Source organism: Schistocerca americana, chromosome 2 (genome assembly GCF_021461395.2).
Source record: "Schistocerca americana isolate TAMUIC-IGC-003095 chromosome 2, iqSchAmer2.1, whole genome shotgun sequence".
Taxonomy (NCBI): Eukaryota; Metazoa; Arthropoda; class Insecta; order Orthoptera; family Acrididae; genus Schistocerca; species Schistocerca americana.
Genome location: NC_060120.1, coordinates 721,379,097 through 721,402,642, shown reverse-complemented (window position 1 = coordinate 721,402,642; position 23,546 = coordinate 721,379,097). Strand labels below are relative to the sequence as shown.

The following is a 23,546-nucleotide window of genomic DNA, read 5'->3' as shown; positions in this document are numbered from 1 at the left end:
TCCACTGTTCGTGTACTACCGTCGCGTGTAAGTATGGGTGGAGGTTCAAGAACAGTGTAATCGCGAGTCATCGACGGATGATGGACGTAGACATTTCATCACAGAACTGGCTTCACCGCTCTGTAAATTGGTATAGGTGACAAATTGTAGCCGGCATGACGACTGAGTACAATGCTGGTGCAGGCGGTGGTTTTGGGAGCACACCGTTCAGTTCACATTGTTGAACATGTTCCTATGTTAACACAAAAGCGTCATCAGGTACGATTGCAGCTGGCATGAGATCATTAAGAATGGACCGTCGATCAGTGGAAGCGTGTCGCCTAGTTGGATGAATCACACTCAGGCGAATGCGTGCTTGAAAAATGCACTGCACAACTGAACGCAGGCCCACGGGTGCGGTATGATGCTATGAGGGTTACTGACGTGGGCTTCCAGGGGACAAGTAGTAGTAGTCGAAGGCAACACTACATCTGAACTTCTTGAACATTACTGCGACCAACCTGTATCCAGTTATGCTTGCAGTATTCCCTAACAGTGATGGCATCTTCCAGCATGATAACTGTCCATTTTACAAGGCCAGACTCACGCTAAATTTGTCTGAGGAGCATCAGAGGGAACCCACATTTTCACAAATTCGCCCGATCTGAAGCCAGTGCGTTCCAGAGATAGGCCAACATGCAATTAAATCGGATTAATAAGGAATGCCTGAGGAATTACAGGAGCAATAATGTTTTGTCCCGTCAGTGTGTAACTGCCAATCTGCGACGAAGAAATGCTGCTGTTGTGGCAGCGTTGGGACTGGAATGGAGATCACTGTGTAAGTAGTGTAGATAGAGGCTGGCCTACCTGCTCGGCGGACTGCTCCTCGATGACGAGCTTCATCTCGAGCGACTGCCTGGTCTCGAGGAAGGCGCGCCGCTGCTGCTTGTCGGCCAGGTAGTATGACATCAGGCCCAGCAGGTTAGCCGCCAGCAGCAGCACGCCGTTCGCAGCCATCTGCACAACACAAGGCAGCCGTCACTCCAAAGGCACGCTGTCTCTCTGTCAATATTATCGTTACTCTGCTTGTCCTGAAAAATGTTAAGGGCATTTTGAGATGCAGCACTATCTCTTAACATGTGACACACTGCTATGTTTTTATGTGTATTATTCTTACAACTCTTTTTTTTTTGGGTTCACATTATTTGTTATAGTTAAATCACTACCCTTTTCGTTACCCTTTCTTTAATCTGTAGCCAGGTTCGTTTATCGAAGGTGAGGCAAATATGTATAGGCACGCATGAACTGGATATATAGGTTTTAGTATTATACAGAGACCACAACAACAACATCATATTTACGCTGTGCAGATTTCTCAGTCAATTTTCCTTTTTGGTAATAACATCTATGCAGAATTTTGTTGGGTAATTGTAGGAAGACCTAAGTCGAAACAAGGCCCCGGGAGTAGACAACATTCCATTAGAACTACGACAGCCAGGCCTAACAAAACTCTACCATCTGGTGAGCAACACGTATGAGACAGGCGAAATACCCTCAGACTTCAAGAAGAATATAATAATACCAAGCCCAAAGAAAGCAGGCGTTGACATATGTGAAAATTACCGAACTATCAGTTTAATAAGCCACTGCTGCAAAATACTAACACGAATTCTTTACAGACGAATGGGAAAACTGGTCGAAGCTGACATCCGGGTAGATCAGTTTGAATTCAGCAGAAATGTTGGAACACGTGAGGCAATACTGACCATACGACTTATCTTAGAAAATAGACTAAAGAAAGGCAAACCTACGTTTCTAGCATTTGTAGACCACAACAACAGAGTTATTCAGCTAAGATACACTACTAGCCATTAAAATTGCTACACCAAGAAGAAATGCAAATGATAAACTGGTATTCATTGAAGAAATATATTGTACCAGAACTGACATGTGATCACATTTTCACGAAATTTTGGGTGCATAGATCCTGAGAAGTCAGTACCCAGAACAACCACCTCTGGCCGTAATAAGGGCCTTGATACGCCTGGGCATTGAGTAAAACAGAGCTCGGATGGCGTGTACAGGTACAAAAAAAGAAATGGCTCTGAGGACTATGGGACTTAACTTCTGAAGTTATCAGTCCCCTAGAACTTAGAACTACTTAAACCTAACTTACCTTAGGACATCACACACATCCATGCACGAGGAAGGATTCGAACCTGCGACCGTAGCGATGACGAATACACGCTTCCAATGTGCGTTCACCGCGGTATCGCCAAACACGGATGCCACCATCATGATGCTGTAAACAGAACCTGGATTCTAGGGGACTGATGACCATAGATGTTAAGTCCCACAGTGCTCAGAGCCATTTCTTTCCTAATGTTAGCACGTTGTAGGTATCGCCAGCAGCGCCAACCTCGTGTGAATGCTCTGAAAAGCTAATCATTTGCATATTACAGCATCTTCTTCCTGTCGGTTAATTTTCGCGTCTGTAGCACGTCATCTTCGTGGTGCAGCAATTTAAAGGCCAGTAGTGTATTTCACCTCACACGTGAGGAGCATCGTTTCAGATCTTATATTGTGCACAGCTGATAATTTTACAGTAAGAGAACGCACGTTTCGCTTCCTAACCAAATGAAATATGTAAACATTCTCAAGGGCAGGAGCTAGGTATTTAATTTTCCAGAATTAGTGGTGACTGGATCATTTCCAGTGCATGATGGTGCCATTTTAAATTTTAAATTGCACATAGTACGTTTCGAAGTATTTCACTGAACAAAATACGTTTTAATCCAATCATGTTTTCACATAATATGGTTTGAAAAAGTTCATTTCAATTTTTCATTTTTATTTATACACACATCAAAAAAAAATTTGCTCCACGGCGATTGCCAGAACTCCAAAAGATAGACGTTGACTGTGGATATTGTATCACAGACACAGTCCATTTGACTCTTCAGAGGTGTCACTAAACCCGCCCAAAGATGTAAACAACCACGCATGAGCAGCGCCTATTGGACAGAGGGGGTCCGACAGCCGATCGGTTCTAGTCATTCCACCAGGAAGTAGGTACACGGCTCGTGCTGTCTATAGTTCAACCATGCCTAGTCGGTCAATACCGCGGTTCGATCGCGTCTGCATTGTTACTTTGTGCCAGGAAGGGCTCTCAACAAGGGAAGTGTACAGGGGTGTCGGAGTGAACCAAAGAGATGTTCGAACATGGAGGGGATACAGAAAGAAAGGTACTGTCGATGACATGATTCGCTCAGGCCGCTCAAGAGCTACTACTACAGTGGATGACCGCTACCTACGGATTATGGCTCGGAGACAGCAATGCCACCATGTTGTATAATGCTTTTCGTGCAGCCACAGGACGTCGTGTTACGACTCAAAGTGTGCGCAATAGCCTGCATATGCGCAACTTCACTCCCGACATGGCGAGGTCCATCTTTGCAACCACGACACCACGCAGCGCGGTACAGATTGACCCAACGACATGCCGAATGGACCGCTCAGGGTTGGCGTCACGTTCTCTTCACCCATGAGTGTCGCATATGCCTAAAACCAGACAATTGTCGCAGACGTGTTTTGAGGCAACCTGGTCAGGCTGAACGCCTTAGACACACTGTCCAGCGACTGCAGCAAGGTGGAGGTCCCCTGATGTTTTGGGGTGGCATTATGTGGGGCCGAAATTCGCCGATGGTGGTCATGGAAAGCGCGTAACGGCTGTACGATACGTGAATGCCATCCTCCGACCGACAATGCAACCATATCGGCAGCATATTGGCGAGGCATTCGTCTTTGTGGACGACGATTCGCGCCCCCATCGTGCACATCTTGTGGATGACTTCCTTCAGGATAACGACATCGCTCGACTAGGGTGGCCGGCATGTTCTCCAGACATGAACCCTACTGAACATGCCTGGGATAGATTCAAAAGGGCTGTTTATGGACGACTTGACCCATAAACCACTCTCAGGGATCTACGCTGAATCGCCGTTGAGGAGAGGGACAATCTGGACCAACACTGCCTTGATGAAATGGTGGATAGTATGCCACGACGAATACAGGGATGCATCAGTGCAAGATGACGTGATACTGGGTATTAGAGATACCGGTGTATCAGCAAGCTGGACCACCACTTCTGAAGGTCTCCTGTATGGTGGTGCAACATGCAATGTGTGTTTTCATGAGCAATAAGAGGGGTGGTATGATGTTTATGTTGACCTCTGTTTCACTTTTGCGAACAGTATCCGGAACTCTCCGAACCGCGGTGATGCAACACTTTCTTTGATGTGTGTGTGGTGAGTCTGTAATCTTGCTCCATTTTATTCAGTATATTGTAAGCTTTTTTTTTCTTCGCCATAGAATACCGTGCCCCTTCCCCACTTCAGCCTGACTTCTTTGTGATTACAAGGCGGCTCAAAAATTTTTAGATGTGGATCTCGGTTAAAATAGCTAAATCGAAATACTCCTCATGTCATAATCGTAGATATTACAGCCAGATTATAAAAACATGCATTTATGCAATCTTTCCTACAGGAATAACGCATTAACGTACCAACATTACATGTTTTACTGAAAATGATCATTTGTAAAACATATCAGGAGTTATTACTTACTGAGATACCTATTCACAATGACTTATTTTTCGCAGCTCTGATTCTCATTGTGTGAACTTCCTTAGGTCGCTGTCCTACGAGGAAATGGCCCTCCCATGGCGATCGAAAGTGCACAGCCATGCATTCAACATTACACTCGGAGCTACAAAATGAAAATAATGGGAACAGCCAACAAAAGAGCGAGCTTATAACGCCGGCTGGGAAATAGCCTTGTATATTTCGAACCGGCGGTTGTGGAGTAGATAACACGATTTGATGCGAATCACATTTTTCATCATTTACTGTGGGAAAGAATACGAAATGACCCGATCTGACTCAACAGAATTAAAGAACATGCCACAATTAACATGAAAACGTATTAAACTTTTTTGACGTCATTGCATTTAATACGTTTTGAAACGATGTTCCTCATATTACCTGAACCCTTTCAGGATTCGTAAGTCTGTGAAAATATCTTCACTAAATGACGTACAGCCACTTTTCACAGCTATATTAATTACAGAGAGATAGATGTCATCTTCACTTCTCAAATTCAAATTTCTGCTTGTAGTATCGTGGTTGTAAAAGAGAATTTCACTGGCGTTTCACTTTCCAAAATATGATTAATAGTTTCGGAGAAATTACAATATTTACAACTTAGGACCGATATGTTTCAGGCATGGAACCGATTAGTGTCTTATGCGGAAGCTCGTGGCTTTTTACAGATCTGTCACGTCAGCGTCATTGGGAAATCCAGCTCAAAGCAGTCTGCCTGTAAGAGTGGAATAGTGGAGAAAAGTTTAACTAAAACTAGTCCCACTTGGTTACATGTTGTTTGAGCGATACGCCAACAATAAGGCAAAAGACGCACTATCTTAAGATAACTCACCAGTAATAGTTCTGCTCTGGTCTGTGCCAGAGACTTGAAGAAAATATGCACGTCAGAATTTTTGTGGATTTGTAAAACAGGGAAGTGAGGAATAAAAATTGTTGCTTCGTGTGTATAATGTTAAGATACACACTTACATTCTAAGATTACACCGGCAATGGCAACAGAAAGGAAATCACAAAATAAAGTGGTCCTAAACACTTCCGCAAAATTGCATGTATGTCATCAAGTATTCGAAATGTTCAATGTCTACTGCAATACGAGTTTTCAGTTGATACCGCTATCTGTGTAATTAATATACTTATTAAAAGAGAGTATACGTCGTTTAGACTTACGATTCCGGAAGAATTTGGGGTGAACAACTTTGCTGATCACTCTGTATATCGCTCAGGGAATTCCGATAGCGAAAAGCACACAAACTGTTTATCAACGTTCACGTGCTAGCGTAATTTAATGAGGCTTCGCAGTCACCCGCGTCCTGCTTGTGCACTAGGCACTCGTGAAGCATTGGAGCTTTTCGATTACGTACAACGAAATGGTATGAGGCGTACGTTGGTAGCCCTAGCTCGGCAGACAAACTGGGGTCGTCACATTAATTCCTCAGGCCCCTTATAAATCTTGAGTAACTTACTATGTAGCTTTTATCTGCTTTTTTCTCTTCAGAACCGATCTGTGCTATCGCTGTAGACGTTACCAAGGTTTAGTAGGTCAATACTGTGTAAATCAATGAAGACCTATACGTTTCAGATATAAATCAACACGCGCTGTAAATTATTCCAGTGACTATCATTTCCTAATACCGTGCTTGTAATGATTGTGCTTCAGCAGCTGACATTAGTGTTTTACCAGTAAACTAATGAATAGTATTATAGAAGTTATTTTTTGTTTCCTTGTAATAAGAAATGTGGATCACTAACTGACGGGCTCGGAAAACTTCAAAATCAGAAAAATATAGCCATCTTACGAACTTGCACGCAAGTAGATCCAGTCGCTCAAGTACTAGCTCAAACAAACCAGCATAAACGAAATTCTCACTTAATTTGAAACAGAAAAGGTACACACCGGTTTTTCGTTTCTCCCTTCAGGGGTGAAAAAAAAGAGTGCTCTTATTGCTTCCCTGTTGAAGATTACTGCCATAACGAGCAACAGAGAATTATGATCTCAAAAAATGTTCAAATGTGTGTGAAATCTTATGGAACTTAACTGCTAAGGTTATCAGTCCCTAAGCTTACACACTACTTAACCTAAATTATCCTAAGGACAAACTCACACACCCATGCCCGAGGGAGGACTCGAACCTCCGCCGGGACCAGCCGCACAGTAATTATGATCTCTGCCAGTTTTCCACAACAATTGTGAGAACGAACGTATTAAACCAGAAAATTCTTTTCATGTTGTTATTCTCTACACATCAAAAAACAAAGTAATTATTGATTATATATACCAATATTTATATATTATTATTTAGAATCAGAAACAATCTTTGTTTAAGAAGGGAAATTTTCGTGAGGCAGACAAGTCATTCCATTACGAAATAAGCCAGAATAACGTTCTGATTTATGTATTCTGATTTTTTATAATCACCTGCATTAAATAAAATGTCAGAAACAGATATTTATACAATGTAGATTAGTAGTTCGTACATTAGTAGTTCGTACCATAGTCATGTTTTCCTATTCAAATAACTTTTACCTGTGTCACTTTTTCAGGAGCAGAATGTCATATAATCAGTTTCACCTCAGTAATTTTCACGGTGTTAACTGAGGTTTAAAGCAGTATTTTTTTACGAATCTTGGTTTTGAATTTGTGAAAGTTAAAACACTTTTAATCGGTACTAGTCTAGTTCCTTACCTAACTGGCATGTAACTTAGGAAGAGAATCTTACTAAGAAATGCAGGTGTCAAGGATTTTAATTTTTCTTCTTTCGAAATTGATGTTTTCTTTAGATCTCTTGAAATGAAATCCTTTTGACTAACTTAAAAAAGAAATAACTATAGTAAACTTTCGTAATGTTAACATGACTGTTATTGATCTGTTGATTAATTCTATAGAAGCAGAGGAATGCTGTAAAAAGTCTTCTGCTCACCCTATCGCTCAAATCATTTGTGTATATAGGGAACAAAGGACCCTTCAGGCTTCCGTGAGGTAACTGGCGATCCATTTGTCTCCGGTGAACACTCGTCGTTCAGGACAACGTACTGGGATCTGTTACGTGAAAGTGTGCGAGTTACTCATGCATCAGGGAACATATTTCGTGTGCTCGGGCCTTTGTCAAGGGTCTGCAATGTGGCGCTGTGTACTATAATGATAAATCACCAACGATATTTGGTAAGATGTCCAGCAGCGCCCTTGAAACATGTGCCAGTCTGCGTTTGGTCTCCTCTGCAGCAACCGTCCGCTGAAGCATTTCCAGCAGCAAAGAGTTCCGTGACGGACCCAGGACTCCCGTCTTCCGCGAGGAGCGCCGTTACGATGCGACGGCCTGCTGTAAACCCGCCACACAACGTCCTGCCCGCCGCACCCAGCGATCACTCTACTCTGCTGACAGTTGTTCTGCTTTGTTCCCTTCTGTAATCAGTGTCTTCTGTCTCACGGCTCGTTTGTACTACCGTCCATCATCATAGTAGCTTGCACAAAATTTACAGTCTCCGCATGTAAGGTGCGTTCCATAAGTAATGCGACCAAATTCATAAAAAATCATTTATTGAATATATTCGTACAAATAATCAAAAATTTTCAGAATAGCACCCTCTTGCTTCGATACACTTCTGGAGGGGGTGTTTCCATGCCTGGAAGGCATCCTGGAATGCCTTTTCTGAAATGTCCTTTAGATCTGATGTAACATGCGCTTGGATGCTTTCAGTCGTGTCCCAATGTTTTCCTTTCATGACTCCTTTTAACCGAGGAAACAAAAAAAAAAAAATCATGGGGAGCCGGGTCAGGACTGTAGGGAGGCTGAGGAACCAGTGGGGTCTTGGTCCTGGACAGGAAGTCGTTGACAATGAAGCCGCTGTGACTCGGCGTGTTGTCATGTTGAAGTTTCCACGTGTCCTTGATGTCGCTTCAGCTGCGCGAGATCAGTTGTTTGAGCACTTCCAAGTAGAAAGCTGAGTTGAGTAGTCCCGGTAGATACGAATTCGTGGTGGACAATGGCTCTGACGTCAAAGAAGACAATGAGCATGGTTTTGATCCTGGAGTTGCTCATGCATGCGATCTTGGGATGGGTGACGATGGGGTGTGCCACTCTGAACTCTGCATTTTCGTCTCAGGGTCGTACTCAAAAATTCACGACTCATCATCAGTGATAACTGAGTTTAAAAAGTAAGGATCTTTTTCACACATTTCCAACATTTCTCGACACCGAAGCACTCGCTAGTGCTTGTGTTCATCGGTAAACACTTTTGGGACGAGTTTGGCACACACTTTTCTCATGTTCAAATCTTCGGTCACAAAGCGGAAAACAGTTGTTTTTGACATGTTTAGAGTTTGTGCTATCAATTGAAGACTGAGCCGTCTGTCAGAGTTCAAACAATCGTGCACACTCGTTACATTTTCGTCGACTCATGCGGTTGATGGCCGTCCACTGCGAGGTTCGTCGGCGATCTCCTCTCGGCCCTCCATGAACGACTTGTGCCACCGGAAAACTTGTGTTTTGGACAAGGAATCAGTCCCAAAGGCATGCTGAAGTAACGGAAAGTTTTGGGTGGCGGACTTCCCAAGTTTAACGCAAAATTTGACACCGTACCGTTGCTCTACAGAATGATCCATTGTGCCGTGTTACATAAACTCAAAACGGGATTGACAGAAACACACGTCCTGAATCTCCGGCAGCTCGCAGCCGAATGAGACAAAGAGCGTTTTGAAGCTAATACCCCCTCCACTTAGCCCAGCCGGTTACGAACATGCTGTGGTGTATCGTTGCGTCAGAAAAAAATTGGTCGCATTACTTATGAAACGCACTCTGTATTTGCTACAGATGACTGAAATCATCCCTGTTGCTAGTGAAATACCCTGAGAGAAATCCACATCTGTGCACATTGGTTTGCTCGCTCTGAGGAAGCATTTTAAACACATTCGTCACTGACATGTTTTATACCCTGTGCCTAAACAAATCCCCGACTGGTCAGAACGCTGCCCAATCATATGAAACGCTACCTTCATCTATAAGCTGCCCTATCAGACAACCTCTAACTGACAGGTGTGCATCGACAGTCAGCACGGTAACGTCTGTTGGACGTCTCTGGTACGCTCACCGTAGGATGAAACCTGTCGCACTAAGTTCCACGAATTTTTCTCTGAACATTACGATTCCTGTTAAAAAAGAACAGGAATGGTATGATGGAAAGGGAACTTTAGGATCGCTTCTGTCACTATGTATCGCAATTAAAAACGAAACAAAATGTTCTTGCTTGTGGAGGATTACAAATACAACTAAAAAGCGTATCTTAAGGTGTACATTTTTCGGTATCTTGCGAGGATCAAAGGTGCATAGATGAGATGGAAGGAGCACAGCTGGATAAACAAACGTAAACCTTGAGGTCAGCTTATACAAGACGGAAATTTTTCTTCTAACAGTTTCAGTACAAACCAATTATAGTGGCCATTGCGGTTCTAGACGCTGCTACGGTCGCAGGTTCGAATCCTGCCTCTGGCATGGATGTGTGTGATGACCTTAGGTTAGTTACGTTTAAGTAGTTGTAAGTCTAGGAGACTAATGACCTCAGATGTTAAGTCCCATAGTGCTTAGAGCCATTTTTATAGTGGCCATTGAGAGACATCTTCGTGTAACGGAAATGCGTGTTCTCGACTACGCAATGGCCATTTCATGTTGCTCGTATTAACGATATTTCTCAGAGTTATTGCCGTCCTTGGGAGGACCAGCAACGGCTATATGTTATGTAGTTTATATGAGACAGTTTAGATACCTTCATTCTTTAAGAAGAATGTAATGGTTCAAATTCCAAGGGAGGTAGGAGGTGAGAGGTGTGAATGTTACTGGAAAAAAAATCAAACTAATACTGCATGTTGCAAAATACTGACTCTAATAATTTAGGATCGTGTAAGGCAAAACTGACACTACGACGTATCTTAGAATACAGATTATAAAAAAGGTAAAACTAAGCTTATAGCATTTGTAAATTTAGAGAATGTTTTTGACAGTCTTGACTGAAATAGCCTCTTTGATATTCTGAAAGTAGTAGGGATAAGTAGTAGGCAAACGTTCATCTACAAAATTTACAAAAAAAAAAAAAAACTGCGGCTACAAGAGCCCAACGACATGAAAGGGAAGCAGAAGTTGTGAGTTATAGTTATACTACAATTCTGTCAAAGACGACAAAGGAATTGGAAGATCATTTGAATATAATGGTAGGGTACAGCAAACTGTTATAAGATCAACATCAAACATAGTATATTGCGAAATGAAATCCTGGAAATAGAAGATGAGTTTTCCAATTTGGGGAGAAAAATAACTAACAGTGGAGAAGTAGAAAGGATATAAGACAGAGACACAAAAATAAGACAGTAGATCGGACACCACCTGAAGAAATACTGAAACGAATAAGAGAGAAAATGAATTTACGGCACAATTTGACTAGAATAAGAGACTGGTTAGTAGAACACATCCTTGTGCATCAATAAATAATCAATTACGGAGAGAAGTGCGGGCGGGAAAAATTGCAGAGGGAAACGAAAGATTGATGCGATAACCAGATTCAAGTGGACATTGATTGTAACAGTTGTGCAGAAATGAAGAGGGTTGCAGTGGGTGGACTACATTCTGAATAAAATTACTTGATAGCTGGCAGTTCAAGAGTTGTAGTTGGTTTCCTCCAAACAGAGCGCTCAGTGTCGCGTACGAACCGTTCACAGTTGCCAAAGTGCCACAACAATAGCCTGTAGAACCCGGTCCTCCAAACCTGGTGTACGCACACTCCGACGCTTGCCTTCACGTTCGTCTTTCTGAAAGGACCCATGATCACATAGGTGCCGAAAAAGGGATTGAAATGGTGTGTGATGTGGTTGTGAAGGTACTTGTTTTCGTACAGCCGTGTTGCCTCACGGCCGTTTCTATCTTCTTGGTCATACACATACACCATCTCTGCTTATTTTTGACGTGAACACTGGACCTTTCTGCTGCTCAAAGTACGCTGCGTCAATCACACAATCTGCAACGCGCAAGGAACACACGGGAAGTAGTTAGAGGAACTTTCATTCGTCAGAGCCATCTGCCACGACAACGATGCATTTCCTGACACATTTTCATAGGACCTTTATCCTGCGTTTTCAGTCAGGAAAGCGTCTCTGCAGCATAACTATTTAACGTAGTGTTTAGCGTAGCGCAGTGGGTAGTGCATGAACTCCATATGTCGTAGGTTGCAGTTTCGTCAGATCTAGCGGGATTTTTTATTTCTAAGTCTAATCAAAAAAGTTCATTATTGTTTCTATTCAATTAATTGCTTTAAAAGTAATTTCTTCTATTTCTAATTCTTTGTTACATCGTTCTCATCGACGTATTCACTTTTTTATATGGACTTATTTTTCGTCCTGTCATTCCTTTTTTCATCTGAAATCTTCCTGCCGGCAGGGGTGGCCGAGCGGTTCTAGGCGCTACAGTCTGGAACCGCGCGACCGCTGCGGTCGCAGATTCGAATCCTGCCTCGGGAATGGATGTGTGTGATGTCCTTAGATTAGTTAGGTTTATGTAGTTCTAAGTTCTAGAGGATTGATGACCTCAGCAGTTAAGTCTCATAGTGCTCCGAGCCATTTGAACCATTTTTTGAAATCTTCTTGTGTCAACTACAATCTGCAACCAAGTGTCAACAAGGACTGCTCCTCGTCAGTTGGTAATGTGACAGTTCGTGTAGCCAGTGTAAGTAGTTTCAGCATCTGTCAAGCGATCCGCCATACACTGAACACTAATGGCAGTGGGCCACGAGGGCGATCTAAGCTAAAACGGGAGAACGCCGTTAACAATGACATGAAGTGCGTTGGCGTTCTCCCTGGAGATGCCACAGATCCTGGAAAGTGATATTTAAAAAAAAAAAAAAATGGTTCAGATGGCTCTGAGCACTATGGGACTCAACTGCTGTGGTCATTAGTCCCCTAGAACTTAGAACTACTTAAACCTAACCAACCTAAGGACATCACACACATCCGTGCCCGAGGCAGGATTCGAACCTGCGACCGTAGCAGTCGCACGGTTCCGGACTGCGCGCCTAGAACCGCGAGACCACCGCGGCCGGCAAAGTGATATTTCAACGTCCCAGAAAGCCTACTCTACAAATGTGGGAAAACTACAGACTGAAGAAGTTCTAGCAAATACTACATACACAACAGTTGTAATACAAACTCTAAAATTCCCGGCATCCTTTGCACTCTAGCGTTAGCAGCCTTTTTCGTCTCTTAAGAGGTTACTGTACACTCCTATCTACGAAGCGCCGCTTCATTCCGATCTTTATGTCGACTTAATTTTTAATATTATGCTGCAGCAACGATATATTTTCTCTGGTTTTCCCGTGTTATATTAGCCTCGTCTTCCATGTTCATGTATGATAATGGGACAGCTGTACTGCTGAACAAAAGTTCACAGGCCGCCGCTAAACTGTTACTTATGCCTTCCTTGTTTCGGTTATCTTTTCTTGTAGATTCCAGGATTCTTGAATTTATACTCTACCTTTCTAAATTTCGATATACACAACAGTTATTCAATCGAATAAAATATATTCTCAACACAAGCTAAAAATTTCAATGCAAACAACTAAAACCATGTCTTTTCAGGGCAAACACTTGGCGTTGATTAAAATTTGCATTAAATTAAATAACTGAACAAGAGAAATACTTAAAATATCTTTGCTAGGATACAATATATGATTATGACAAATACACAGAAAATATATTTCTTGAGTTTAGCGACATGGAAACGAGATTGTACTTTTGTAAGAATGTTGCTCTTCCAACACTATTATGCGGCAGTGAAATATGGGTGGTGAACAAGAGGGAAGAAATGCATACAAAGAGTGCAGAGTTGAGGTTCCTAAAAAGTGGCGATTGTCTGCCTCCTTCCCCCTGCTGTATCAACTGCAATGCCTCCTCTCGAGATTATCACATGTGTCTCGATGAGCGGGCTGTGCTGGAGATCCAGTTGCTCGCAAGCAATTGGCTAATCGCAAACCCCGAGGATGGCATTCCATCTCATGGGAGAGTCATGCTGCTCGTACGGGATGATGTTCATAGTCAACCCGTCACCCTAACTAACCACCTTCAAGCTGTTGCAGTTCGTGTTTTCCTTCCTTCCTTGAACTTTTCCCTTTGCCCTGTTCACATCCCTCGGTCATTTGATATCACCAGGACAGACATCCTAAAGCTTATTGGACAGCTATCTCTTTTCCTTCTGCTTCTCAATGACTTTAATATGCACCATCCCCTTTGGGGCTCTCCTGGAACCTGTCCGAGAGGTGCCCTCTTGGCTGACCTCAATCAACTTAACGTTCTCTGCCTTGACACAGGAGCACCCACGGTCCTTTCAGACTCCATGCACAACTATTCCCATTTGGACCTATCATTATGTACTGCTCAGCTTGCCCATCGTCTCGAGTGGTCCTTTCTCTCTGACACATACTCGAGTGACCATTTCAAGTGTACTATCCGTTTGCTGACTCCTACCCCACTTACGTGTGCAGCCAAATGGCAGCTTTCTAAGGTCGACTGGAGGGTATACTCCTCTCTGGCGACCTTCGACGAGCAACATTTCCCCAGTTGTGATGAACAGGTAGAATATCTTACAAACGTTATCCTTACCGCCGCAGAACGTTCCATTCCACGCACTTCCTGCTTACCATCCCGTGCACTGGTCTCTTAGTGGACTGAGGCATGCAGCAACGAAATTCGCGCGCGGAGACGTGCTCTCCGCGTTTTTAACCGTCACCCTACGACGGAAAAACTGCATTCATTATAAACAGTTGCGTGCACAGTGTTGTCACGTTCTTCGGGATAGCAAAAAAGCTAGCTGGATTTCATTCACTGGCTCTTTTAACAGTTCCACTCCCTTTCCCGTCGTGTGGGCCAACCTCCGACTGCTCTCTGGGACCGAGACCCATTCCCCTGTTTCCGGCCTGACAGTAGCAGATGATGTCATATAGGACCCTATTGCCATCTCCACCACCTTGGGCCGCCATTTGGCGGAAGTTTCGAGCTCTTCTCACTATCACCCTGCCTGCCTCTATCGGAAACGAGCGGAGGAGGCTCGGGCGATACCCATCTCTTTTCCGAATAGTGAGTGCTACAGTGCCGCCGTTCTGCAAATGGCCATCTCGTTAATTTGTCCTCCCATGTCATAAATGCTTTTCTGCGGAAATTCCAGTCTGTGGCTGAGTTTCTCGATTTGGAGAAAGCCTACGACACTTGCTGGAGCACTAGTATCTTCCACAGCCTCTACACGTGAAACTTCCGTAGCCGCATGTCCCGATTCCTTCAGGAATTCTTAAAACACCGAGTTTAAAAAGTATTTGTATTTGTGGGTTCAGCCTTGGCGAACATCTTTATCCAGGAAACCGGTGAGCCTCAGGACTCCGTCCTGAACGACGTGCTCTTTGCTGTCGCCATTAACCCTATAACGGCCTGTATCCGTCAGAGCATCTGCGGCTCCCCTTTCGTTGACGATTTTGCCTTCTCCACGGACTTATCTCATTGAGAGGGGCCTTCAGCGATTTCTCGATCGTCTTTACTCATGGAGCACCGACAATGGCTTTCATGTCTCCACTGACAAAACCGTTTCTATGAATTTCTGGTGGTAAAATTTCGTTTCTTCCACAGCCTTCACATCTTAGTCCTGTTGCTCTTCCGTTCGCTGAAATTACGAAATTCCTAGAGCTCATGCTCAATAGGAAATTTCCTTGGTCCTCCCACGTGTCTTATATGGCTGTACGTGGACCCTCAGTGTCCTGTGTGTCCTCAGCGGTACTTGCTAGGAAGCAGATCGAACCACCCTCCTCATTTTGTACCGGTCGCCTGTCCGTTCGAAACTTGACTATGGGTGTTTCGTTTATGCGTCTGCACGTCCGTTCCTCTTACGCTGTCTTCGTACTATTCACCATCATGGCATCCGTTTGGGCACTGGTGCCTTTTACACTAGCCCTGTTGAGAATATGTATACAGAAGCCGATGAACTACCGCTGTACTCCTACCGCTGGTCTCTACCGCCGTGACATTCTCCTCAGCAAGTATGTATGGCGTTTGTCTGCATGCGTGGCCACCCATCCTTTGCCTCCTTCTTGGCTGACTTCTTTGATCGCCAGTATAGGGCGCATCACTCTTCTCTGTTACCTCCTGGAGTTCTCTTTCGACTCTTGCTCCAGCAGCTAACTTCACACTACCTGTCACTTTCCCGGTGGGCGTGAAGCCCTTCACCACCTTGGCTTCGCGCAGCGGCCCGTGTTCACGTTGACCTTCATTCGCTTCCTAAGAACACTCCAGCCTCGCTCTATCGAATTCAGTTTCACGACCTTCGAACGGAACTTCGCGATAGTACCTTTGTGTATACTCTTGGCTCTCTGACTGACCGTGGTGTTGGGTGTGGCTTCGTCATTGGCACCAACGTTGTTTAGTATTGGCTACCGGAACACTGCTCAGTATTTACATCAGAGCTCTTCGCCCTGTATCCGGCAACACAGTACATCTGGCGTCACAGGCTTTACACTTGCATCATCGCTCCAACTATCTCAGTGCCCTTAAAAACCTTTGTGTGCTGTACACCGTCCATTCCTTAGTGCAACAGTTTTAGAAAAGCTTTCACTTGTTCTCTCTTGATAGAGCCAGTGTTTATAAGGGCTCCGGGTCACGTTGGTCTGACAGGAAACGAGGCCGCTGACGCTGCTGCCAAGGCTGCAGTCCTCGTACCTCAGTCCGATAGTTCTTCCATTCCCTCCGATTATCTGTCAGCAGGTTGTGTCACTTTGACATCACCACCGGTCCTCCCTTCACGAGAACAAACTCAGTGTTGTTAAGCCTCTCCCAGTGGCTTGGACGATATCATCTCGGTCTTCTCGTCATGAGAAGATAATTTTAGCTAGGTTGTGTATCGGGCACTGTCCTTTTAGCCATCGCCATTTGCTAAGTGGTGCTCCCCCGCCTCTCTGTGCTCGTTGCGCTCAACCTTTGACGGTCCGCCATTTCCTGACGGAGTGCCCTTTTCTTAACCACTTACGTTCTCGTTTGTGCTTGCCGTCTGAGTTATCGGCCATTTTAGCGAACGACGTGGGGGCTGTCGACCGCATTTTATTTTTTATGCGTCGTAGCAATATGTCAAAGGTCATTTAACTTTTAGTTCACGACCTCCGTTGGCATATTTTATAAACCTTTCTCCACGTCCCCTTCTTTTAGCTATCTTCTCTACCGTCGATCAGGATTAACGTGTAGTCGATTTCAACTCCTCTCTTTGTCTTCGTGTTCTAAAGTTCTGAAATTGGCGGGTATGATCCTAGTTCTTTTTGCGCTCTAAAACAAAACCAATAAAGAAGGAATGGATTGGCGCTTTGTCTCTGAATCATAAGTGAAAAACCAAGATTTGTCACATGTTATCACACTTCATAAGAAATTAGGATAATTTTCAATGGTATTCAAAGTCTCAGTACTAACATTTTCACGAACTTTTTGTTCGCTCGTGAGAATTTTCGGCACCAGTTTCGCACACACTTTTGTCATGTTAAATTAGTTATGTAAAATTTGCCTTACGCATTCTTTGTCAATCCCTACAGTTTCTGCAATTTTTCAAATACTCAACCGACGGTCATATCGAATCAGTTTACCTACTTTTTCGATATTTTCAACCGCTCGTAACATTGGATGGTGTCCCGAGCTTGAGTTATCTTCAGCGTCTTCTTGGCCATCTTGGAAAGGTTTGAACCACTCAAAAACTAGCGCACGCGATAAACAGTCTTCGCCATACCCTTTCTTTTTAGTAAAAGATCCGTTTCAGTAAAAGTTTTCCCAAATTTCATGTGAAACTTCGCGACATTTCGTTGCTCTATTATTACTATATTATTTCTGCGAAATAAACTGAGAGCTCTTACACAAACGAAGGCCACAGCCACGTTAATTTGTCTGCACACATCAGAGACGCCGCATTCGACTGAGAAAGCTCCACGCCTTACAGCCCTTTGCCGTTCATCTTTGTTGCATGCTTACTTTCTCTGTGACAGCATCAGTCTCGTTATTGTATAGCCACATTTCGTATATCGTACGTGATCCAATCTATTGTCGCACCTAATGTGATTGCTTTTCTTCTTCTTTAACTTTCCGACTAGAGGTTAGTCGTTTCCTTCCTCCAGTAATCTCAGTGCTGCCAATCGGAAGCTGTTAACTCCTTTTATTTTCGTCTCAGGGCCAACATTAACACTGTCTTCGGCTACTTGCCACTTTTGATTCTTTCAACATGCCCGAACCACTGAAGATTGTTATTCTCGACTCTCCTTTTCGTGAACTGTCACTTCAATCTTTTCTTAAATTTTATAAGTTTTGATCTTGATGGATGACCTGTAGGCATCCTATCATAACTTCTTTCCAGTGTCCTGATCTTGCCCTTTCCTTTATTCGTAACTGGTGACATTTCTCCACCACAAGAGATTATATTCTCAATTTCGTGCTATAATTGTTAATCTGCAGCCGGATACCGCATAGCGGATAGCGGTAGGCATGTGCGATGCGCCTGATGGCTTTATGCTGACGCTCTGCTATCTCAGAGGCACTGCGCGGCTCTCAATTCTTTAACAGCTACTGCGAGCGCAGTTAAACAGTTATCTATTCCCAAAACCTTTGCGGTTGTAATAGCCACACAGTTTATTCATAAAGGAGTTGAATATTTATATGACGCAATGTACCGTACGGTTTGTGGTTGAATTTCATGCACATAAATGCATACTATAATTATTTCGTGCAATACTGCTTTGGGTTAGATGGTAATGTACTGCCCTCTGCTCGCGTGTGCCCCACTGTTGGCCTGCTGATATTTTCGCAGACAACGTCTGTCTCACTACACACTTCGCTGAATAGCAGACACAACCTGCATCGAGGGAGGCACTCGTTTAGGTAATGAATATAATGAACGAATAACAAGGGTAGTGGACTTCGTCACGAACGTAAGCCCTCCACATTTCTCCGTTTGAGAAATGTTATCAAGTGAGTTCCCTCCACTTCTGTGAACGATTATGTATTCGTAAAGTACAAAATGATTCACTGGTTAGTCTTTCTGATCACACTCATGTCAGATCACCGTGGCAAGAAGTCATTATTTTCGAATGTTTCCTGTAACGCTGTAAGGGAATATATGGTATATTGATTTGTCCATTTATGTGGCTTATAGTTGTTCAGCAGGCGTTTTTTTTTTCGAGGATGCTGAGCCGCAGTCATACAGTATTTTATGAATGAATACACCGCCATTTGACTGTATTTTTCTATATATTTCTTGCGTACAATCTAAATTCCTGCTTTCACGGTGTCATCTAACGCAATGCTAAAAGCAAGTATGTGCAAATAGTAAGACACACAGTAAAAAATTGAAAATTTAAAAAAACAATATATACAATTTAATATAAAATTAAGAGATATGCACTAACATCTTAGACCACTAACATCATTTTACTGTGCAGGATGACAAATACACAGTTCAAAACATTTCCTTAACATGATATAAAAATCGCGCAAAATTAACGCCTTGCAGGAATGCACATTACCGTACAAACACATCATTAAGCGACACTGTGCTTTATGTACAGTGTTACATTAACTGACTACTAAATAGTAATAATATCTTGGCATCGATGAACACTAATCGTTTCAGGGTTCATTAGTTAGGCCATATTTCTAAAGAATGGTCAAGAAGATCTGTCTCTTCGGCATTATCCGCACGACGTATCCTAAGACGTCAACTTCCTGTGCATTATGACGTCAAGCACATTTTCATTTAGCCCCATACATAATGTATGGGGAGAGATGGTAATGTCCACAGCTGGAGTGCTCATATATCCAGACATATTATAAAAATTTATGTATGTATGATCCACATCTCCTCCTAAAGTACTGCATAGATTTCAACCAAACTTGGTTTAGGAGTTAACTGTCTTCCCATTAGAACTGAAGAAAGAGCTCGTTGGGGCTACGTAATAAAACCTGACTCCCATCGAATACGTTAGGAATTTATATTGTAGTCCAGCTTTCTGTGGTGGCCTACTGTGTTCGCACGCATCCGAGATCTTAGGGTCTCCAAATGTCTGTGTAAGAGCTTTGTAGATTATTGTTGTGAACGTTCAAAAATGGTCCAAATGGCTCTGAGCACTATGGGACTTAACATCTGAGGTCATCAGTCCCCTACACTTAGAACTACCGAAACCTAACTAACCCAAGGACATCACACACAGCCATGCCCGAGGCAGGATTCGAACCTGCGACCGTAGCAGTAGCGCGGTTCCTGACTGAACCGCCTAGAACCGCTCGGTCACAACGGTCGGCGTTGTGGACGTAGCGTCCAGTGGCTTACGGTTCACGGCAAGGTAATGAAAACGGTTACCAACGACAGACCTCAAGTCTCTATAAGTCGTCCGTTGTTCTGGAGTCTAAGTACTGAACCCCTATTACATCTGTTAGACAGGGTGTATGATACTGAAGGTGTTGTTGCATGCGCAGCTGACCTCGTACTAGTTGCGTCTGCAAACTACAGGACGAGGCTTGAGGAAAAGCTTGCTCAGATGCAGCACTGCTGCACGGGTAGCTGTCTGACTATATATATGTACGAACAACCGCGTACACACTTCTGAAGGGGAGACTATCTCTTGCCAGATTTTCCCTGCGACTTGACAGAGCCCGTGTGAACGCAGTACTGTTTGTAGATATGTAAACCATATTTTACAACTAATTACCATCATCAGTGGCACGGCAACCCATCGTGCGCTCTGTTGCCAATGTCTGGCGCGTCGCTTTCGACCTGGCAGCTACAAAAGTGCTGCAGGAATTCAGGGAACGTACTTCTGAGTACCACCGGTGCCTTTCGCACAACGCCTCTAAAGGCTATACTGTTGATTTTCGTGATATGTCGGATGGTTATCTCAGTACGTTACATGGCAGCGATGTATTGGTTGGAGCGTAAACAGTATGACCATATATACCAGAACTCATATGAGTGAGGAAAGACATTTACGGGCCTGGAAGTCAGGTTGACAACACAATCTCACTGGGACACTAGAAGCACTGCATGGTGGGTTTACAGCGTGTTACCAACCATCAGGATCAGACACAAACTCCGCGCCATTGCCTGTACTCGAGATATGATGCACCTGTTAACAGGTCACAGTCAGTATCCCAAACAAATGCACCGAGAGGGATGTAGTGAGTGTGGAGAGGAAGGTTCTCTTGATCATATCGTTTTCTGTTAGCCCCTTTTTTCAGGTAGAGAGAGACTGCAAACAATTGTCAGTGACCATTAAATGTAATAGGCACAAAAATATATAAGTGTGTGATATATATAGTTAGATATAAGTGTGTGTGATAGTTTCTCTTAATTAATTTTATATATATAAAAATGAATGATCGTATGGCATTGTTGGCCGGGAGGCCGCATGCGGGGGAGTTCGGCCGCGGTATTGCCTTTTTAGTTGACGCCACTTCGGCGAGTTGCGAGTCAATGATGATGAAATGATGATGAAAGACACACAACACCCAGTCATCACGAGGCATACATATATGGCGGGCAATGTAGAATAGAGCCGCAACAAAGCGTTTGGAAGTACGTAAAGTTCTAGTTAGTAAGCAGACCTCGACTTACTTCGAGGCTTCCAGCAGCAATTCTAGTAATATAAGCTGGAACTAACTCACTTGGAACTTGTGTTAATCTATTTTATTTTGTATTATTTTCAACTGATTCTCATTTTCAATATTCTGTTTTATTTCTATATTAATTTGATCAATGGTTGGTCTTAATGTATCTTATTGTTACATAAATAACATAAAACATTTTATGTCACCATGATAATTGAATGTCTGCAACCTATTCAGGGTTTCCAGATAACGGGTCTAAAATTCATGACAGTAAATTCAATTGAATTGTGTTCAGTTTTCTGAGCGGAAACTTCAGTTTAAGAGTAAAGGCATCTGAATTCACACGCCATTCATAAAAATATAGTGTTTCTGAATTCACAACTAAAATAGCTTCTCGAGAATGCATTGCGCACTAAATGCTGTGAGAAGAATGGGCAATACAACGCAAACTTTGCTTTGCTATGCCATACGACGACGCACTCAAAAGTTGCTACTCGTATCTTGGTTCTTACTGTTCCTCCTACTCCTCCTACGTCTCCGCTTTCTCTTACAGTGAGGTAATGAGCAGCTGGAAAACTTCCTCTTTAAGCCGAGACGAGCGCGCTGTAAACAGCTGTTGTGCCCAGAGTGGTCCAGGAAGAAGGAGGCAGTTGAAAGCGCAGTGCTCCGGAGACCCTCGGAAGTCAAATCCCTCGCCGCGCCGCGCCGCGCCGCGCCCTGCTCAGGTGTAATTAAGGCCGTCGGTGAACGAGCTGCTCTGAGGCTAATGTTCCGCCCGGAAAGCACGTGGCGGCCGCGAGCAAACACTCGTTGGCGCCAGCGCCGCGGCCGGGCCGCCGCACCTGCTAACTGGTAAGGGCCGCGGGATTACGACAGGTGCTAGGCGGGAGAATCAAGGTAGTAGACCAGCCTCTCCCTTCTGAGGAGCGGCGTCACTTCAGAAGTACAGCTACTGAACATATTGCACAACTTTAAATATAAAATGCATCAACCCGAAAAGTACGGTGCAATCTACATTCACAGGGCCTCACTATCGATAATCCGAAGACCTTCGTCGATATAAACTGTGACAAACCGTGAAGCAAAGAGGATATCCATATAACGCAACTGAAACACTATACAGGGTGCTTCAATTGCCCCTATCGGTGAGTTTGATGCAACCTGCAATGCCTTCAAATACGACACGCAAGATTTTCATATCCTCTCGCTTGCTATGTTCAAATTATTATACCTGTAGAAAATATGAACAGGACTTTCTTGTAAGATACTTAACTTGGTTAAATTTTGTACTGGAATCCTTCTTCGCTGGAGGCCATATTTTTCGAATTATTCAAGAAAAACGTGCACAAGTGACGTTCAAATACGTTTTTCTTGAACATCTGGAAAATCGTGGTTCCCAGCGAAAGTGTATCCCAGTAAAAACTTTAACTAAATTAAAAAACCTAAAAAAAAGTCCTGTTCAGGTTTTTTCTGTAGGACTAAAAGTTTGCACTTGGTCAGCGAGAGAATAAGAAAATCTGTGTGTGGTTCTTGATGGCATTATGCACAGCATAGAACTCATCGGTACAGGCAGCTGATTCAACCTGTATACAGTGCAGTCATATATATTACTAAAGTATCACAAAATGAAAGATAAATGGATTGAAGAATAGTATCGGAATGTCCAGTGGTGTATTATATTGCATCTATACCAACGCACTCATTTGTTTCTGACAACAGCAGCGTGGCGAAAATTTCACGTCAGGGCAAAGGTTCAAATACTGATGGCCCAATTATTCTGTCATAAGACGATCTCCAAACACGATACCTTTCCATTTGCTAATTAACAGCAGGGAAGTAAAAATAAAACAGTCCTTAAGTTTTTCATTTATAAGCAAACTATTCAGATGGATAAAACATGGTAATACATAATATTTCGTTGGAATATTTTTTTTTTTTTTGTCAAATAGGATACCATAGCCACAAATTTGTCAAAAGACAACTCCGTTTTTCACGTTGGCTGTTATTACGATCACTATCACTGATGCACACACTATCTGTTCAGTTTGCCACTTTGCTTTCTTTCAAGTGCTACTACTATCGTTATAATTTTACACCGTCACCCTGTGTATGCACCGACACAGCAAGGAAATCAAAAATGGCTCCAAAAAAAAAAAAAAAAAAGGCTGAGAAAAAGAAGGAAGCAACAACGATGAAAATCTTAAGATCAAATAAGTAGTACAGAGATGAGACTAGACGAGGAGCCCTTTAGCAGGAGAATGGATGACTGT

The 23,546-nt window shown here is 43.3% G+C and overlaps 1 protein-coding gene across 1 annotated transcript in view; it reads right to left on the bottom strand.

The window, feature by feature from the left end:
- LOC124594377 (adenylate cyclase type 3) overlaps window positions 1–23,546 on the bottom strand; it is a 686,894-nt gene that overhangs the window by 602,210 nt on the left and 61,138 nt on the right. Inside the window, exon 2 of the mRNA XM_047132746.1 lies at window positions 847–996. Coding sequence (XP_046988702.1) covers window positions 847–996 — 150 coding nt within the window. The remainder of the gene's footprint in view (window positions 1–846; window positions 997–23,546) is intronic.